Raw genomic sequence first — 21,064 nt, forward strand, 5'->3', positions numbered from 1 at the left:
GGCAGTGTTCTGTAACTAGACCCTTATATATCTCTTGGCAGTGTTCTGTAACTAGACCCTTATATCTCTTGTCAGTGTTCTGTAACTAGACCCTTATATATCTCTTGGCAGTGTTCTGTAACTAGACCCTTATATCTCTTGGCAGTGTTCTGTAACTAGACCCTTATATCTCTTGGCAGTGTTCTGTAACTAGACCCTTATATCTCTTGGCAGTGTTCTGTAACTAGACCCTTATATCTCTTGGCAGTGTTCTGTAACTAGACCCTTATATCTCTTGGCAGTGTTCTGTAACTAGACCCTTATATCTCTTGGCAGTGTTCTGTAACTAGACCCTTATATCTCTTGGCAGTGTTCTGTAGGATGGAATACACAGAGTATAAGTGAGGGAGAAGTCACCCAGCTCCATAACTGAAGTGTTTAGATGCATTTGAAAATTATTATTTTGCATACTATTAGAAGCGCACATTTAGGATCCCATTCACTGTTCTTCTGTATCCAGACAGCTTTGTGGCCTCAGCACAAGAGCTTGTAGTAATTGGTTGTTTTGGACCATTTCTAGCTCTTTTGAAGTTCCCTGTTTAAAATCCGCCTCTGAGCGTTTTCTGGCTATACTACTCAGCAACAGCTCCTCGTGGTCCTGCAGAGTGGTCCTAGCAGCAGAGAACTGAGAAAAGCGACTACTTTCCCGATTTAAGTATTTTTTGCTGTTATTTACCTGAAATACCTTCTCTTGCTCATCTTGAGCAAGCTTAAACTGTTTAACTATTTGTTGCATTATATATTATCTGCACTTAAAGTTTCATTTAATCGAAAATTGGTCGAAAGTTGTTTGTTAATTTAATTGTTGAGGCTGCCTACTAAAGTGTGCTAGCCTGTGCAACTGATTTATTACTGTTTCCTGCATTTCTGTGTGCTTTCTATCTCAAAAACAAAAAAAAATCCTTAAAAATCCTTGCTTTCTCGCCTCTCCTCGACTAGTTTAGACCAGTATACAAGGCTTTGCTGTATTCTGGGCTGTGGTGTAGTTCCTGTGGTGTCCATTGCCTTACTTGGATAGAAGGAAGTTTCTTTGCTCACCAGTGGGAGTGGGGAGCCTTGAGCAGCCTATCTGTCCCTGAAGGAGTGACCTCAGCACAAGAGCTTGTAGCAATTGGTTGTTTTGGACCATTTCTAGCTCTTTTGAAGTTCCCTGTTTAAAATCCGTGTTTGCACGGCTTTGCGCGGTTGTGCACATAGCGCAGCGCCGGTTAAACAAGGTTAAAGTTTTCTGGCTCCGCGAAGTCTGCTCTTCAAATTTTCCCTTAAGAAAGCTCTACTCTTATAATAATCTAGTCTAATCGCTTTATTAAGCCTAGCACTTGTTCTCAAAACCTCTCTTCTAAGTAAGCACTACATCCACCTACCTTCCCTGTGAGTACCTACTTCCCTTAAAGGCACAGCACTACCTTATAATATTCTAGCATGTCGAGTGGTAGATTGCTGGCATCCTCTCCGGTTCAGCTGGTTAATCTGGGAATCCTGAGACAATGCTACAATTGTCTCATGTACACAGACAACCCTCTCCTCCTCCCAACAAACACAAATACATGTGAGAGATGCAACTATATAGCCAAACTGGAGGCTGAACTCTCTCAACTCAGGACTGGCAAGACCAGACAGGAGGAGAAGTTAACCACACACACACCCAGTCCCACATAGACCTACCACAAGCAAACCAAACACAAAAAAAACACAGAGACATACTCGGAGGCTCTAACAAAAAACTTACCAAAACAACAGAGGCTCCCAAAGCAGACACCCAAAAATCCACCACCTCAAAACATAACACATGCATCACATACTTCAATAAAATCAGTGTGTCAAACAATTACAGCCCTTAAGGCCAAACACCATGCCTGATACACTAGTAATAGGTGACTCTATAGTCAGACACACTGACGTTCCGCTTACCAGGCTGAACAAGGAGAGGGTAATGGTGAGCTGCTTATCGGGAGCTAGGATCCGCCCAATAACACACGCACTCAGGTCACTCCAAAGCAAGTACAACTATGACTCAGTCATTGTCCATGCCGGCATGAATGACCCGAGACGTACCTCCCTGGACTACATGAAAAGAGACATAGAGGAGCTCTGATTATGTAGCCCAGGTTGGTATGACCCTGACCAGCATCTTGCCCTCATCAAGAATGATGCCACAATACAAAGACAAGATGACCAGCTTTAATACTGGTGTCATTCTAGGGGGATCCAAAGTCTGTCTACTTGGGATGACATGCTGGACAAGCCACGTTGCTTCGCAAGGGATGGCTTGCATCTGTCACCACTGGGCTTCCGGATATTGGCTAAGGCTCTTGCCTCCCCCATAGTGCCTTTTTTAGGCAAGGCTCAAAAGACAAACCCACCTCCTTAGAAAACAAAAATGGAAAAAAATTAAGGGTAATGCTGCTCAACGCCAGAAGTGTAAATCTCACGATGCAGGCTCTCGAAGCACTCCTCAGTATGGAGGACATCGATGTCTGTGCAGTAACTGAAACCTGGTTCAAGGCTCCTGAGAGCACCCCAGCGCTACCAGGCTATACCTCGTATCATGCTTTTCGGCCCCAAAACCCAGGCCAAACCAAAAAGGGAGGGGGAGTGTCCACATTCATCAAGGACACCCACACCTCCAGGTTAGTGGCAACACATGAAGCAGAGACCATCCAGGTGCAACTAACTGTAGGCAAAACTGCTATACAACTGGTAGCATGTTACAGACCACCCTCCCAATCTCAGAAACCCCACTCAGCCTTCCTGAAGACATTGGAGGATATGAATGTCTCACCAAACACCATCATATTGGGAGACTTCAAATACCCTAACATAGACTGGGTTCATTATTCCAGCCCAAACACCCTAGCCCAAAGGTTCATGGAATTCATAAATCCAAACACAATGGAACAGCTAGTCACCTCTCCCACAAGGGGAGATAATATACTAGACCTGATCATCACAAACATGGGGACTAAGTGCTCCACACCAGAAGTATACCCTTCACTAGTGAGATCTGACCACAAACTAATCACCCTGGATATACATATACCACCTCCACCCCCAACACAAAAGACTACAGTGAAAAACTTCTCAAAAGCCGACTTTACACTTCTTAAAACTGAGATGGTATCCTTTAAGCCCACTGGGACAGTGGAAACCACATCCCACAATGCAGAATCCTTCACAAATGCTTTCTACAGACATCTCCAAGAATGCATGGATCATGCAATCCCAAATAAAACCAAGACCCTCTCCACCAAGGGCAGGCGTCCTGTTTGGTGGACCCCAGCCATAAACAAATTGTGTAACAAAAGAAGGAAGCTACTGCACGACAGAGCAAAATCCCATAGAGAGAAGGCATCTCTGATCAGCACTAGTAGAAAGCTACGTTCTCTCATACAAACATCCAAGGCCAACTTTGAGAGAAAAATCGCTATGAACACTAAAGATAACCATAAGGCCTTCTTCAGCTATGTTAGAAACCTGGGCGGAAACCCTCAGATATGTTCAGAGTTAGTTCACAATGACAAAAAATACACTGAACCCACAGATATTGCCAACATTCTGGCAGACAGGTTCAGTGCAAATTTCTCCCCTCCCTCACCCCCAAAAGAAGAAATACTTATCCCAGCTGAATGTAACCTCCCCGTCATCTCAGATGTCCAGGTGAGAACCGCCCTCAGCAAAGCTAAAAACACAGCATCAATGGGACCCGACGGTATCCCGGGTTGCGTGCTACGTGAACTCCAAGAGGAGCTAAACCCGCACATAAAAATGCTATTTAACCTTAGCCTTACTACAGGATATGTACCTGAAAACTGGCATACAGCAACAGTAGTCCACTCCACAAAGGAGGCAGCTCTACTGACCCTGGTAACTACCGCCCTATAAGCTTAACCAGCCTGGTCTGCAAAGCTATGGAAAGAATCTTTATGGAACTAAAACAGAGACATTGGGAACTTACAGACACTTGATCCCACCCAGTTCGGCTTTGTAAAAGGCAGATCCTGCCTTTTAAACCTGGTTGACTTTTTCGAAACAGTCACTAGAGCCATTGACGAGGGCAAAGCAGTCCATACAGCCTACCTGGACTTGGCTAAAGCATTCGACACAATACCCCACTCTGGCATCATAGACAAGCTCAACAGCTTAAATGTAAATCCATATGTCACAAGATGGGTGGCAAACTGGCTAAAGGATAGAACCCATAAAGTCAAAATCACTGGAGCCATGTTAGACTCAAAGCCAGTGACAAGTGGTGTCCCACAGGGCTCTGTCCTGGGACCCCTCTTGTTCGGTATTTATTTCTCAGATGTGAAAGCAAACATGGGAGGGTTGTGGCTGACAAAGTTCGCAGATGACTGCAAACTAGGCGCCATAGTCGATACACCAGCTGACACATACATCCTACAGAAAGGCCTCACTGAAACGGACAACTGGTGCCGGAGTCACGGCCTTAAACTAAATGCCAAAAAATGTATAGTCATCCCCTTTGGGAAAAACAAAGTGCCCACAAATTATCACATAGGCGGTAATCCACTGAGTATGGAAAAAGTAATCAGAGACCTGGGGACCCAAGTCGATAATGACCTCTCTAACCACTTTGGCAACGTGGGTGTCAAATGAAAGACTTTCTACCTTGCCCACCTTATCATGAAGGGATTCACATCCAGATCAAAGGAGGTCATTGTTCCCCTGTACTCCTCCCTTATCAGGCCCATGATTGAGTACAATGCCCCATTTGGTATGTACCTCACCCGGCACTTGCAACAGCTAGAGAGACCCCAAAAGTACCTCACCAAGAGGATCAAGGGTCTCCAACATATGTCATATGCTGCCAGACTAAAGAAACTCCAACTGTATTCAGTAGCATACCGCCTACTCAAAAGTGATCTGTGCCTGATGTACAAGGCCATGTCCAATCAGGAATTGATGGACCGACATACTCCACCTCAAAAAATCCAAATCCATCAGAATCACGAGTGCTAAAGATTTGAACCTCAGCAGAAATATGAATAGGACATGCTGGAGGGACAGATTCATAACTCAGAGGCTTCCCAACAGAATCCCAATTCATGTTAGGCAGAGCCCCTCACTGACTCTCTTCAAGAGAAATCTTGACGAGTGGATGGGAGATCGTAGGTTTACCCCAGGGGTCATCTGTGTCACTACTAGACAGTGGCAAAGTAAACTAATTCTATTATGTAAGGGGGTCTTCACTGTGTCACTACTAGACAGAGGCACAGTATTCTAAATCTATTCTGTACACTTCTGTACCATTACATGGGGTGGCGAAAGCCACATCACTATGGCTAAACTTATAAATGCCCCAGGGCAGATAGCCTAGTACCAAACTATGAAACTAAGACTTTCTTGTACTGCAAAAACCTCTATGCACTGCACATCATATTCACAAATGACCAGAAGTCCTGATTTACATGATTACCCTGCATACTCCTTTCAGTAGACACTTCCTAATCCTGTGTATAAACAGTCAATTTGTGTGACATTTTACTCTAGTCAAAATTACTTGAATAGCACTTAAATACTAATACTGTTGTTTCTATCTCATCTCTGAAAAAGCACTGTGCAGTTACAGTTTTAAACAGATTGATTCATGTACATGCTCCGAACTTCTCCCCCAAGGGAAATACTTCTTCAAAGGACTCTGAAACACTTCAGACTATACTTTTTCTTATTCCTCCATAACAGGCATTTTTTTCAACAGCTTACTCACAATGGCTATGACAGACAGCTCTGCTTCCACGTCTGAGAGTGTCGTTTTCACTATGCTGCCTTTAGCTGCATCAGTTCAACAAAATAATAATGGGGACCTCTTGTTTGTGTCTTTCGGCTTTTTCCCGGTTAGGGGTCGCCACAGCAGAACTCCGGTCCGCTAATGATTGGCAGTTGATTTTTACGTACCGGCTTGCCAGGCCTGATGCACAACCTTCAACGAAGGTACACCCATTTATGCATGTCTCCACGCAGAAGACGCTCTAGCTGAGAATCGAACCCGACAGTGTCTTACTGTGAGGTGACAACGCTACCGCAGCACCACCACCGCGGGTGAACAGGGACCTCTTTTATAAATGGTAAAAATAAAATGGTTGAACTCACAGTAAATGAAGTGGTAACAGAAGCAAAAGCAGAGACATTTTTGGTGCCCTGGCTGAGTTTTCTGAATTTACTGTAAAACAGTGGCGGCTGGTGACTTCAAATCACAGGGGGGCTGCAGGAGACAGCTGAATGGGTGGGGTCAAGGGGGGTGTGGTCAACCAGAAAGGGGAGGAGCTATGCACAAAACCACAAAAAAATAACTTTAATTAAATACGCTGCCCTGGGTGGCAAACCATCATTATGAAAGTCCAATCAAGACAAAAATAAGTGTAGAAGAATAAAAATATTTCAATGCATTGGCTGCATGACAGCTTACTTAATATCTAGATGGAAACAAAAGGTTGTGAGGCATGAAAAAATAAATTACTTTTTAAATACATTACTGGAATGCCAGTCAAAATCAAGTATAAGAAAAACCAGAAGCACTCAACTCAAACCACTTCTCCTTGCACTGCAGTTCTAATTATAATATATTCAGCTTTATTAAAGTACCAAGTAACATGCTGAAAGTAGAAATCTATGTGATGCCCCCACTTGTAAAAATGTTTCTTATCCAAAAAAGACCTGCTGCCTGACAACTTGTTTCATGGGGAAAACGTGATAAAAGTAAAAAATGAAAAGCAAACAAGAAACAAGCTCAACATACATTGCTTAAAGGATTACTGTACATGTTATGGACCACACATGATTGGCATTCTGTTTAGTCTACAGGTAAAGTCTGTAGAGATGACTGGAAGCCTCCAACAAGTGTAATGAGCTTTTTAAAATAATGGAATCCTGTCCTTTAATACCAAAGGCTTATACATTATCTAGTCAAGTATTCTCTGCATGGCAACAACAGAAAGGCTTTCAATGTTGGCAATTCTAACAGTATGCTTATTAAAGCTTACTTGCATCTTACGAACTCAGACAAGCTTACCTTATGGTCATTAAAGCATTGCTACTTAAACACAGAGCAACAGGCACTTTGAGTAATAAGCATAAATCTGAATAATGAGCATAAATCAACAGTACAAAAATATGACAGAAACCAGACCATTCTGCAAAATCAAGGACAGATGAAAAGCCACTGTAGTACTTATGCAGTGTGTCCTCCCCATCCAAGGTAGATACAACTACTCCTTGCCTTGCTTGGACACATCCAGAGTCACTACATGGGGGAGTGGGGTGCAACAAGCATGTCACAATTTGAAATCTCTCTGGCTGACTGTGATGGCCCTGACATTTGTCATACCTCTCAACCTCAAGAGCAAAAAATATGGACAAAGCCATACACAGAAGTGGGACAAAGGCCCAAAAATAAGGACAATTTTTAAATATTGCTCTAATAAACTTAGAAAGATAACAGAATAGGTCTTGCAACCTGAAGGGTACAAAATCTGAAACTCAAATGTCTGTCATTTTCTAACTTCAGTCTTTAGTGATTTGTCACTAACTTGCCAAAAAACACAACTTTATGAAAAATGGACCAAAAATGTGATGCAAAAATATAAAATAGACCCACAATACAGCTGCTACCTGTCAAAGAAGGGACACCTTAATATTAGTACTGCTACCTTGAGCAGCTGACAAAATAAAACAATTTACATGCATTTCAAGTCATCTATAACTTTGATTATTACAGTGCTTTCTTAATTGTAAACCCTCCATGTTTTCTTCCAAAATTGCTATTTTGCGGAGGGATTATTAGGGGGAAGAGCAACATTGAGCCAAAAATTGGGGACAGTTGAGAGGTTGGCTATGCCTAATTCTATAAAGCAATGTATTTGCATGTACCTCTCAACCTGTTAATGCAGTAAATCTGAACAAGGCCAAATATATTGGGGGCACATATAAACAGTACTAAAAATTGCTCTTGTATAAATTGAGACAGTTGATAGAACAGCTCTTACTTTAACATGCATTTTTCTGAAGGTTATGAAGTCTGAAACTTATTATTTAGTGACTTAATTCCTAAAGGATTTGCCAGAAAACTACAAATTTTATGAAGAACACACCAAAAATAAGAAGCAAAAATCTATTCATTCTTTGAAAATCTGGACAGTTGGGAGGTATAGTTCAGCTGGGCCTGTCTGAGTTTGCTGCCCTTCCCCCCTGACAAAATAATGGTTGAATGGAGCCTCTGCAGCCATTCCAATGAACCATTACTTGGCTATTTCACTCCATTTACCATAAACACTAATGTGCATACTGCTTTACTTCTATGATGAGTTGGACTTCATTTGAAAGTTTTATTTTGTATTTTACAGCACAAACACCAAGTCATCTGTTAAACAAAGCAATGCAGTCTCACAATGAAAACTTAGCATTAAAACTTCTCTGCCCTTGAAACTCACATTCATTGAAACAGCATTGAAACCCACATTCAAAGAAAATACATTTTGCCAGTGGCAGATAAAGATTAATTTTGGGCTGTTTTCAAATCATAGGCCCCTTGCATATGAAACATACATGTGCTCTTTGATACACCTTCCTCATTGTACTAAAATTATATTCCTTGTATAATACAGTACACTTGTTAGAGGGTGTTTTAAATTTGTTTTGAACATTTTTCCAGTAAGCAATGAAACAAACCATATGCACCCATAATGGCAAAACTGCCCAGTTGAGAACATTTATCATAAAAAAGTCTACTCAGACTTCCACAGTCCACCATTATTAGTAAATATACACAATTCTACAGTCCACCATTTTTAGTAAATATGCACAATTCTACAGTCCACCTTTATCAGTAAATATGCACAATTCTACAGTCCATTATCAGTAAATATGCACAATCTCTAAAGTAAGACATCTAAATAATTCCACATTAAAGAAATCTGTAACTACTGAAGCGGTTGCTGCTAGCAATCACATTTATATTTCATGGTTTCATCGAAAAATAAAGTGTCTGTTGCCCCTCGGGAATAAATTGCCTATATTACATGGCAAACTGATAACAGACTCATAGTATCTTCACCAAGGAGAACATTCTCAGTACGGCAGCATCCACCCCTTGTGGGAGTAGAACCCACAGCCTTCTGCATCAAAAGCAAGTACACAACCTGTTGTGCTATAGTATTAACTAGGCAAAGCACTAAACTTCTATTCCCCTGCAGTTCTCAGCTCCTTGTAAAATCTACTCAATACTCAACTGCATCTCAACTTCGCAGCTCAAGAAAACTGGAAAAAGCCAAAATGTATTGGGGGGGGGGTCAAAAGCCCAAAAACCAAGAACACATTAAACACTGCTTGTATAATCTTGGAAAGTTGCTAGAATAAAATGTTGTGTTGCCACCGTACATTTTACTGCCAAGGTCCCTGAGCAAAAAACAGAGTAACATACTACTACGCCACATCAGCTGCTTTGTAAAAGAGAGGAAGACTGAAACTTAAATGGCTATCATTTAGTGAATTCAGTTCTCACAATAGCTGTCAACCTCTTACTACAAAACACCTGGACAAACCCAGTAATGAGGGAATACAGCCCTCAAACATATTCAGTGAATTCAGTTCTTGCCATAGCTGTCAACCTTAGCACAAAAACCTGGACGAAGCCAATAATGGGGGAATACAGTCCCAAAAATAGGGAGAAATTTAAAATATTCATCTTATAAACTTAGAAAATTGCTAGAAAAATAGGTTGTGCTACTATGTATTCTGAAGAACATGAAGTTTGAAATTCAAATGCCGGTCAATTTTACTGCTGACAGAACAAAAACAATTTTCAGCAGAGACGCAGGGATTAATACTGCAGACACGTCTTTGTAAAATGACAGGGCACCAGAGCAAATCCACACAAACACAGGGAGGAGATGCAGACTCCACACAGAAGCCACCCCAACCAAGAATCAAACCAGAAAACCTATAGCTGTGAGGCAATAATACTACCACTGCACCATCAAATATGCAAGGAATTAAACATTCAGAAACCTGAAGTCTGAAATTCAAATGCCTGTCAATTTTATTTAACATTTGTTAATCAGGACAGTCTGACTTGGAACAAAAATACAATTTTCAGCATAGGCCCAGGAAGAAATAATGCAGACATGTCTTTGTAACATGGGAGGACACAAAAGCAAACCCACACAAACACAGGGAGAAGATACGGACCCCACAAAGAAGGAACCCCAGCCAAGAATCAAACCTGAGAACCTGCAGCTGTGAGGCAACAATGCTACTACTACACCATCAAATATCAAGCATTGCAACATTTACAAACCACAGATATTATGAGGAACAGATCAGATCAAATATGAGGCAAAAATCTGCAATTTTTTACAAATGGTGGTGGGTAGGGAACTCGTCTTTAACACCTGCATACAGGGTACAGGGTTCAAGTCTGAGGTATTCCCTACCACACCACCATGAGCACCTGGGGCATTTTCACACACACACACACAGCAGCAAGTACCATACACACACTGCAGTATAACTCCAGTTAGTGTCCATTTTATAGTAGGCTTTCATTTTACATCACAACTAACAGTGAATTGATTTTCTGTCAGTGTTAAACAGAAAAAAAATGTGCAAATTCTCCAGTTTCTTCTGTAAAACATTTTTGGTATATGTAAAGATAACTTTAAAAAACAGACTGTACAAAACTTTCATTTAATAAGATCATTTAATAAGACCATCTAGTTAGCAAACATCTTATGAAAATTATTTTTTCCAGTACTTAAAGCTCAAGGCTGAGAGAATAACAAAAACTCATTTGCACATATGAAAGATACACAGATGTCACACACAAGGCATCCAAGTTGTGAACCAAACTAAGGAATCAATCACTTCAGGCAACAATATCAAGCAATACCATACACTGTACTACTGTGCTGTCTGTACATCTGAAAAACAGATTTGTACAGTGTTTATGTGAATGCATTCATTTATTTTATTTTAATTGCTTGTTAATCAGGTAAACATATCAGGCACAAGAAATTATTTTGAAGAACAACCTCAGACCTCTGTCTAAGTGACTATTTCAGAAACCTGCATTAGGCAAGATAACCAGGACTTCAAGATAATTCTCTTTATCAGAGCACAGGCTTAAATCTTGATCAATAAATAGTTAAAAAGAGTATAGAAAAAATAAATAGTCGTGCATTTAAATATTTATACAGAATTGGTCCTTTTGAGAATGTTTTGTAACAGTCAAAACATTGGTGCCTTTCTCAGGAAATACCACTTTAATGTAGGATTGTACTACATTAAGTAGGATTGTACTACATTAAGTGGTGCAATTTGTTATAGTTATATATTTTTTCCTTGTGTTTATGTTAAGTTAGCACAAATAACCCAGTCCTTCTCTTGTTGCATGTCAACTGACATACATCAAACCTAAAATTAATGTCTGAGCCTCTTTTTTAATTAATTAAGCTACGGGTCTCATCTTCCTAAAAAAAAAAAAAAAAAAAAAAAAAAAAAAAAAAAAAAAAAAAAAGAAAATTATATATAGTCAAAAAGGCTGCAATGGTGGAGCTGGTAAGGTCTATGTACTACTCTAACATGTATGACTATTTTTTAAATTTATGGTTGTTTAATCACAGAAACAGGAGCTATTTAATGCTAATAATGTTAAAGTACTAGCTAAAGAAGGTTCAGGGATAGTTCTTTGTTTTATTCAGGCTTTTTAATGACTGCGTTACTCCTGTAACCTTGGGTCATATCTGTTGGATAACACTCAAACATAACAAGTACTGTATGCGACATCCTTTGCTTGGATGGAATGCTGTGTCTACCGTTGGGTCTTTTGCCACCACATAATAAAAGCAGCAAGCACCATACACACACAAAGTTTAAAACAAGCACCATACACACACAAAGTTTAAAACAAGCACCATACACACACTAGGGTTACCACCTGTCCCACTTTGTGAGGGACAGTCCCTCTTTGGGCAATTGTGTCCTGACAAAAAATATTACAAATGACAAATGTCCTGAGATTGTTGGACATAATTATGTCCTATATTTTATGTAATAGTTGCATAAAACAATTATTCTGTATCTAAAATACCCAAATGTTATAATAAACAGAATAAGCAACTAAAATGCTGCAAGAATAAGCTTTTATTTAGGCAAAAAAGTTAAGTTATATCCTTTGTACTGACCATGGGTATGTGTCAGCCTGTAAAATCTGATGTTTGTCCCGAAAATGTCCCACTTTGGCCATTTGAAAAGGTGGCAACCCTAACATACACACACAAAGTTTAAAACAAGCACCATACACACACAAAACGTATAAAACAAGCACCATGCACACACAAAGTAAGTAAAACGCATACATTGTAAAAGTAAAAGGCACCATACACTTACCTGTCCATTCTCCATAATATTCAGCTTCCAATACTCCGAAGACTCGCGAGATCCCTGAAATCAAACCTCCCGACGAGACTGTTCTTGACTGCTGCTGTTGCAGTCAGACCTCGATACATCCTCCCAGCGCAGACGTCTCCATGAGTTTCTCTATGGGGACTGCCGGACTGCCTGGAGCATGCGCATAGACGCGCAGTAGTCGGGACTACTGCGCATGCGCGAAGTCCGCGAAAATTTAAAAAACTTTTTTTTATTTATTTTTTTGTTCTGAGGGGGCTGCAGTCCGGCAGTCCAATAGCACGGACAGCCCCTGCTTTCGATCCATGATAATGGGGTGTATTTGCAGGACCTCATCAGAACTAATTTTCTAAGTAACCGCTGACCCCGTTGCCTAGCAAACACGATCAACAAACTGTTTTCACGACAGCTTTTAAGAATAACGTGTGCATCGCAAACTGGCATTTAGTTTTGCTCTGAAGTACCCGACAGCTCCTACGTAAGAGCTCCACCAAAAGTTAGCTCGATTACTTGGCAGCGTTAGCCACCATGAGCAGCCATCAACGGCTTTCTAGGCAGTCTTTGAGCGAGAAAGTACAGGGCTCAGCAGATGTGGGTGCGCTGAATGGATGGGTCATAAACGACGTGGATGGGATTAAAAATGCCGCTAGAGGTCTTTGGGAACAGGAGCTCCAAAAGAACATGGGAAGTGCTACCACTTACCAGGGCCAACACAGCAGTAAAATACTAGATGAGCCATCACGGAGCCGAGTCCGACCATCGTCTCCCACTAGGAAGAACAAGCCGCATCCTCTAGAGTAAGGACACTGAGCCATAAGCTGACCAGCTAAAATATAAATAGTTGTTTGTAATCGTCCTGCTCCAGAACATGATGTATTTGCCAGTTACAAAGCAGACTGTTTTAATTTGTAAAAGAGTAGTCACTAGTCAACTGATCTGGGCTCTGGAGGGTCTCCCTGTCACATTTTTTGCTGTCCTGTGGTTGCAGGTCGGTAAAGGTAATATTTGTTTCAGTTGTTATGGTTTCCCATGGGCAGGTTATTACGTTTGTTTCACGGTGGTGCTACTCATTGTCAACCTTCAGTTTCCAAAATGTGGAGCATTACTTCTCACAAAGTGAAACAATGGAGCAAATAAGCCCGCAATATGGTTATTAATTTCTTCGCACTTAAGACTTATTTTGATGAATTAAAACGATTTAGTATTATTCAATTTTATCATGGGTATTTGTTAAAAATAACAATGAATGTGTGTCAAAACTCCTCAATGTGGAATAATGTGGACATGGGAACATACAATTTTTAAGCTTCAACATGATGAACGTGCTGCCTAAGCAATAATGCCTGACAGGGTGGGTGCCAGTGGGGAAAAAACATCCATCCATGGTCAGTCTGTTATTTCCCCAATGTTCACCCTGGGGGCATTACTGTGCTTAGATAATGAACTATTTGATAAAGTGTTCATATTTTTTATCAGTAAGTACATTTATTTTAATATTTTTGATGTAAAATAGTTCCTTTCCCTAATGTTTCAAAATTGATGTAGTGCATGCAGTCTTTGCTGGAGGAACACACACACACCAATCATAGACACTTTCTTTTCAGAATACACCTCAGTTGTCTCGTGATCAAATGAATGAAAAATCCATACAAGGCATTGCAACACCCCCCACTTCTCTGAGCTGTCCCTGATTTTACCTCATATGTTTGCGCTGTCACTCAAAATTGTTTTTTCTGGCATTACAAATCACTCATTCAGTCCAAAAAACAGACATTATAGTTTCATGTTTCCTGTTGTTCAGACAGTGCATATTGTTGGAAAGTATTTTGCTCTATATATAAAATTGCCCTTGAGTTTATTTTTTTCTCAGAATTTTTAAGCAAAGAAGTTGCAAGGCATGCCCAAATGTTTCTCTTTCTCTCTCTCTCTCTCTCTCTGTCTTTTCATTTATCTGTGTGAGTTCTCAGTCTTCACACACACCCACACACTTGCTTTATTTTTGCTATATTTTCCCACCTGGCTAAATGCGGGCAAAGGGAAAGTAAAACTGCATTTCCTCGTAACTGTTCCTGTAGTTACTTTTGCTAGTTGAGTTTTTTTTTTTTTTAGTTTTCTCTTTCTTTCCTTTTTTTAAAATGTTCATGTTCATTGAATAGCAAAGCTACATTTAGTGAGTGTAAAAAAAAAAGATGGAATCCCTTTGCTTCTTTCAGTCTTTGCTTCACATCAGCTTAATATGCTTATTTTTTTACCAAGCAATATCTGTACATTAACACCCTGTTGGGTATCAGTATACAGTTTCCCCATTATCTAATAGTATGATCCCCCCCCACATGCTTGCACATATAAATGCACCACACACTTAAATAATAACTCATGCTGTGATGGTCTCTGTGTTGACCAGTGGGAGTGGTTAACACTGAATAGCCTGCCTGTCCCTGGAGGAGTGGTTACTACCTAGAAGCTGTAGTTTTATTGGCCATTTTGGGTCAATTCTAAACTCCTTGATCTCTCTCTCTTAAAACCCTACAACTCTCTTTTTGCTCGGTTTTGCGCACTGAGCAGCGTCGGGCAGCACCGCCTAAACAGGTTTAAACTATTCCAGGCTCCACAAAGTCTGCTCTTCACTTTTCCCCTTAGAACTGTTCAAACTCTCAAAGTAATCACTCTATTCTCTTTCTAAAGCCCTGCACTTGCTCAGCTCTTATAAGGAAACACTAATTAACTAAAGCACTACACCCTCCTTGACCTCTCATAAGTATTAGACTCCCGATTGGTCCTTCCTGATCAAGTGAAAAATCAGTTCCCTTCCCTAATCTGATCAGTAAAAAAAAACAGTTCCCTATACTAATCTGGTATGTCCAAGGGTCAATTTCAAGGTTACTCTCCAGTCCAGCTGGTGAATCTGGGAATTTTGAGGCAATGTTGCAATTGCCTTATGTACACAGACAACCCTCACCTCCTTCCAACAAACTCTAATACATGTGAGAGATGCAGTTACACAGCCAAACTGGAGGCAGAGCTCTCTCAACCCAAGACTGGCACAGTCAGTCAGGAGGAAAAGGTAACCACCCACACCACAAATCCAGTCTCACACAGCCCTATTGCATCTGCATACCCAACACATAAACACACAAAAACATACTCGGAGACTCTAAATAAAAATCTGCCTAAACAGCAAAGACCTCCTAAGCAGATATCCAAGCAACAGCCACCCCTCAACAATACCTACAAATCACATATCTCACAAAATCAGTGTGCCTCACAGTCACAGCCCATAAGGCCAAACAACACACCAAATACACTTGTTATAGCGGACTCTATTGTCCGGCACACTGACGTCCCACTCACCAGACTGAACAAGGAGAAGGTCACTGTAAGCTGCCTGTCGGGTGCCAGGATCCGCCACATAATGCAAGCACTCAGGTCACTCCAAAGCAAGTACAAGTATGACTCCATCATTGTCTATGCTGGTGTGAATGACCTGAGACGTACCTCCCTGGACTACATGAAAAGAGACATAGAGGAGCTCTCTGACCATGTAGCCCAGGCTGGTATGTCCCTGACCTTGAGTAGCATCTTGCCCTCACCAAGAATGATGCCCCAGTATAAAGACAAAATGATCAGTTTCAACAATTGGCTAAAGTATTGGTGTCATTCAAAGGGGATCCAGTGTCTGTCAGCCTGGGATGACATGCTCGACAAGCCACGTTGCTTCGCTAGGGACGGCTTGCACCTGTCACCCTTAGGCTTTTGTATACTGGCCAAGGCTCTTGCCACCCCCATAGTGCCTTTTTTAGGCAAGGCTCAAAGGACAAACCCACCTCCATAGACAACCCAAAGATAAAAAAACTAAAGATAATGCTACTCAATGCCAGAAGTCTAAACCTCAAGATGCACGCACTCGAGACTCTCCTCAGTATGGAGAAAATCGATGTCTGTGCAGTAACAGAAACCTGGTTCAAGGCTTATGAGAGCACCCTAGCACTACCAGGTTATAACTCATACCATGCGTTTCAGCCCCAAAACTCGGAACGAAGCACAAAAGGAGGGGGAGTATCTATATTCGTCAAAGATACCTACACCTCCAGGTTAGTGGCACTGCACGAAGCATCGGAAACCATCCATGTGCAACTAACAGCAGGCAAAACTGCCTTTCAGTTTGTAGCCTGCTGCAGAACACCCTCCCTATTACAGGAACCCCACTTGGCATTCCTGAGAACACTGGAGAATATGAAGGTCTCTCCAAACTCTATGTTATTGGGTGACTTCAACTACCCAAACATTGACTGGGAAAACTACTGAAGCCCAAACACCCTCGCCCAACGGTCCCTTGAATTTATAAACTCTAACGCAATGGAACAACTCGTCACCACTCCCACAAGAGGGAACAATAATGCAAGCACTCAGGTCACTCCAAAGCAAGTACAAGTATGACTCCATCATTGTCTATGCTGGTGTGAATGACCTGAGACGTACCTCCCTGGACTACATGAAAAGAGACATAGAGGAGCTGGTCATCACCAACATGGGGACTCTGTTCCACACCAGAGGTAAACCCCTCATTGGTAAGATCAGACCATAAACAAATTTCCCTGGACATCCATATCCCGTCCCCACCCCCAGCCAAGGAAATCACTGTAAAGAATTTCTCCAAAGCCAACTTTGCACTTCTCAAGACTGAGGTGGAATCCTTCAAAGCCCCTGGGCCAGAGGATAATACAGCCCAATCCGCAGAATCCTTTACAAATGCATTCTATGAGCACCTGCAGGAATGCATGGATCGCGCTATCTCAAATAAAACCAAGACTCACTCCTCTAAAAACAGGAGACCGGTCTGGTGGACCCCGGCCATAAATAAGCTATACAAAAGAAGGAGGAAGCTACTACATGACAGAGCAAAATCCCCAAAAGGGAAGGCATCTCTGATCAGTATTAGCAAGAAACTTCGATCCCTCATAAAATCATCAAAGGCCAGTTTCGAAAGAAAAATTGCCCTAGACACTAAAGATAATCACAAGGCCTTCTTTAGTTATGTCAGAAACATGGGCGGAAACTCATATTTTCTGAATTGTTGCATAATGGTACAAAATATACTGAACCTACAGACATAGCCAACATCCTGGCAGACAGATTCAGCGCAAACTTCTCCCCACCTTCCCCCCCCAAAGGAGCAAACGCCTATCCCAACTGAATGTAACCTCCCTGACATCTAAGATGCACAGGTGAAAGCTGCCCTCTCCAAAGCAAAAAACACAGCATCTATGGGACCGGACGGTGTCCCAGGCTGTGTCTTACATGAGCTCCAAGAAGAACTGAACCCTCACATTAAGTCACTGTTCAAACTTAGCCTTACTACAGGATATGTACCCAGAGAATGGCGTACAGCTACAGTGGTCCCACTCCACAAAGGTGGTGCCACAACGGACCCCGGAAACTATCACCCCATAAGCCTGACTAGTCTGGTCCGTAAAGCTATGGAGCGTATTATCATGGAACTCATAAACAAAGACATTGGGAGCCTCCAGACACTGGACCCTACCCAATTTGGCTTTGTTAAGGGCAGATCTTGCCTCTTAAACCTAGTTGATTTCTTTGAAACAGTTACCAAAGCCATAGATGAGGGCAAGGTAGTCCACACAGACTACCTGGACCTCACAAAAGCCTTCGACACAATACCCCACTTGGGCATTATAAATAAGCTTACCAGCTTAAATATCAACCCCTATATCACAAGATGGGTTGGAAAGTGGCTCAAAGATAGAACCCACATGGTCAGAATCGCAGGTGCCATGTCCGAATCCAAACCAGTTACAAGTGGCTTCCCACAGGGCTCAGTTCTGGGACCTCTCTTGTTCGGTATATACTTCTCTGAGGTTCAGGCTAACACGGGGGGATTATGGCTGACAAAGTTCGCAGATGACTGCAAACTGGGGGCCATAATCGAATCTCCAGCTGACACAAGCATCCTCCAAAAGGGTCTCACAGAGACGGATGCTTGGTTCCTTGAACCACGGCCTCAAGCTAAATGCTAAAAAGTGCATAGTCATCCCCTTTGGGAAAAACAAGGTGCCCACAAATTACCACATAGGTGGTAATCCATTAATCTGGAAGAAGTAATTAGAGATTTGGGGACCAACGTAGATAGTAATCTCTCCTTTGATAATCACGTTGCCAAAGTGGTTGGAAAGACCTTCTATATAGCCCACCTTATCATGAAAGGGTTCACATCAAGATCAAGAGAGGTCATTGTGCCCCTCTACTCGTCACTCATCAGGCCCATAATTGAATACAATGCCCATTTTGGGATGTACCTTGCCTGACACCTGCAGCAACTGGAGAGGCCCCAAAAGTACCTCACCAAGAGGATCATGGGCTGCAAATAGATGTCCTATGCAGCTCGATTAAAGAAACTCCAGCTCTACTCAGTTGCTTACCGCCTACTCAGAGGCGATCTATGCCTGACGTACAAAGCCATGTCAAACCCAGAATTAATGGACATGCTCCACCTCAAAAAATCCAAGTCCCTTAGAGCTACACGCTCCAGGGACCTAAATCTCAGCACAAAAATAAATAGGACATGCTGGAGGGACAGATTCATTTCCCAGAGGCTCCCCTCACTCTGGAATAGAAGCCCCTCGCTGACCGTCTTCAAGCGAAATTTGGACGCATGGATGGGAAATCGCAAATTCTCCCCTGGGATCTCTCCTGTGTCCCTGCTAGACAGAGGCACAGTACACTAATCTTAAAAGGGTACCTTCTGTGACCTACTTTACAGAGGCACAGTAGGCTAATCTAATAGGGAGGCAGAAGCCAAATACACTCTGGCTAGGCTTATAAATGCCCTAGGGAAGATAGTCTAGTATCTACCTATGAACCTATATACTAATTGAAAATAGCATGCCTTTTATGTAGAGAAATCAATAATATTGTTTAGATTTAAGTTACATTTATTTAATTTAATTCACAGAACTTAGTGTTTTAGAAAATTGGAAATTACAACATTTGAATATGCATTCTGAAAGATGAAGTAATTTTATAATTCAATAAGCATTTAATACTTTGTATATAAGCATGTTGGAATACTTTACTGTATGTGTTGCATTAATGGTACAACATTATTTACTGTAGGGCAATTTTAAAAACTGGATGTAAAACTACATTTTTGGGTATAATTACTGAATGACATTTGCATGTTTTTTGAGGTGGAAATTCATAAATAGTATGTAGAATTTTTGGCGATACTGTAGTTGAGAGCCTCACCAGTTCGTTTTGCGCAGAAGTGGGCGTGTCGCAAATTGAGTGACAACCCGGTCTGCATATTACTTGGGGTTTTCGACAACTGGCAATAAATTCTATATTTTTTTTTTAACATTTTAGGTCGATTAAAACTTGCCGTTATACACAATATGTGCATATCAAAGTTCAGTCATGCTGCAACACCCTGTAATACTTAAGACTTAACCCCACAACTGAGTAAAAGAAAGAAGTGGTTACACTTCCGTATGATTGCGTGCTGTACTGACAGCACATAACCGTTCAAAGTGTCAATATGAGATTTTGGTGACTGACTATTAAAAGCACTGTGACAACGGAAACACTTTAGTTTAAATAATAAGCTATTACGTTGTATCAAATCCATAATTTAGCAGTTGGCAGTCCTCTTAAGAAACTGAAATACCCCAAGGTCGAGAAAGTGTTTTTTTATTTAAATGTCGTTCACGCCATACCGGTAATTTACTTCAGTTTACTGTTATATTTACTGTCCTATTACAACGTCAAGTGCATTTTTTTTCTTCGGTTGTACATTCGGAGGGAATGCATATTCATGAATGACATATCACGGGGGTGGGTTTTGGGAGTGGCTTGCTACTGCGCATCTGGTGAGGCCCTCAACTACAATATCGCCTAATTTTTTTCAAAATGTTAAGAAATTGTGACATTTTGCAGCCAATCTACAAAAGTGACATTTTTGGACAAAACTAAGCCATGTCATTTACAAAGTATGAGTCGATGCTTCATAAATGGTTTAAACAGTTTGCTGTACAACTGTAAAAATTAAGCAAGCTGCAGTTGTTTTGAAGTTTTTATTGAAAAAGCAGTAGAGATTTTGGCATTTTTGGCATTTTTTTGTGAAGTGCAAACAAGAAAAAATATGCCTAAGTTTAAAACAGTAGATGGCAGCATAGGTACAAGGGGAGTGAATGTGAGCTATGGTGGTGGTGAGAAGTTACTGTGCAGTGGGAGGCTGCAGCATGAGCAGTGATGGACTGATGCTCCCTTAACTTTCTATCCCTTCAGAACTGTCTATATGAGGTTAAAGGAGGATGATAGCTAACTCTAACTGAAAATAGGTTTGCCGGTCCAGTAGATACATACATCTTGAAGCACAAGTACTCCATTCTAAAAGGTGCAAAATTGATTCTATTCTCAAGACAAAGTAGGTTGGCAGTAAGCATTGTAAAATTATGCCACAAGGATTAGGCATTCCCAATACATATAGAAACTATCATTTGTGTTTGATAGGAAAGATAAACTACAGTGGGTGGTTTGTGAGTTTTTTAACTTCATGCTAAAATATGTGTTACTAATGGCATCAGGTTTG

General features: G+C 41.2%; 2 protein-coding genes across 2 annotated transcripts in view; one reads left to right on the forward strand and one right to left on the reverse strand.

The window, feature by feature from the left end:
• The window catches only part of MMAA (metabolism of cobalamin associated A), a 1,182,217-nt gene extending 1,169,625 nt beyond the window's left edge, over positions 1-12,592 (reverse strand). Inside the window, exon 1 of the mRNA XM_044062228.1 lies at positions 12,442-12,592. The gene's annotated coding sequence lies outside the window, so the exon portion shown is untranslated. The remainder of the gene's footprint in view (positions 1-12,441) is intronic.
• A 105-nt stretch (positions 12,593-12,697) lies between these two features.
• The window catches only part of LOC122794087, a 307,770-nt gene continuing 299,403 nt past the window's right edge, over positions 12,698-21,064 (forward strand). Inside the window, exon 1 of the mRNA XM_044062229.1 lies at positions 12,698-13,256. Coding sequence (XP_043918164.1) covers positions 12,988-13,256 — 269 coding nt within the window. The 5' untranslated portion in view covers positions 12,698-12,987. The remainder of the gene's footprint in view (positions 13,257-21,064) is intronic.

This window comes from Protopterus annectens, chromosome 2.part1 (assembly GCF_019279795.1).
Source record: "Protopterus annectens isolate FY-2018-M chromosome 2.part1, PAN1.0, whole genome shotgun sequence".
Taxonomy (NCBI): Eukaryota; Metazoa; Chordata; order Ceratodontiformes; family Protopteridae; genus Protopterus; species Protopterus annectens.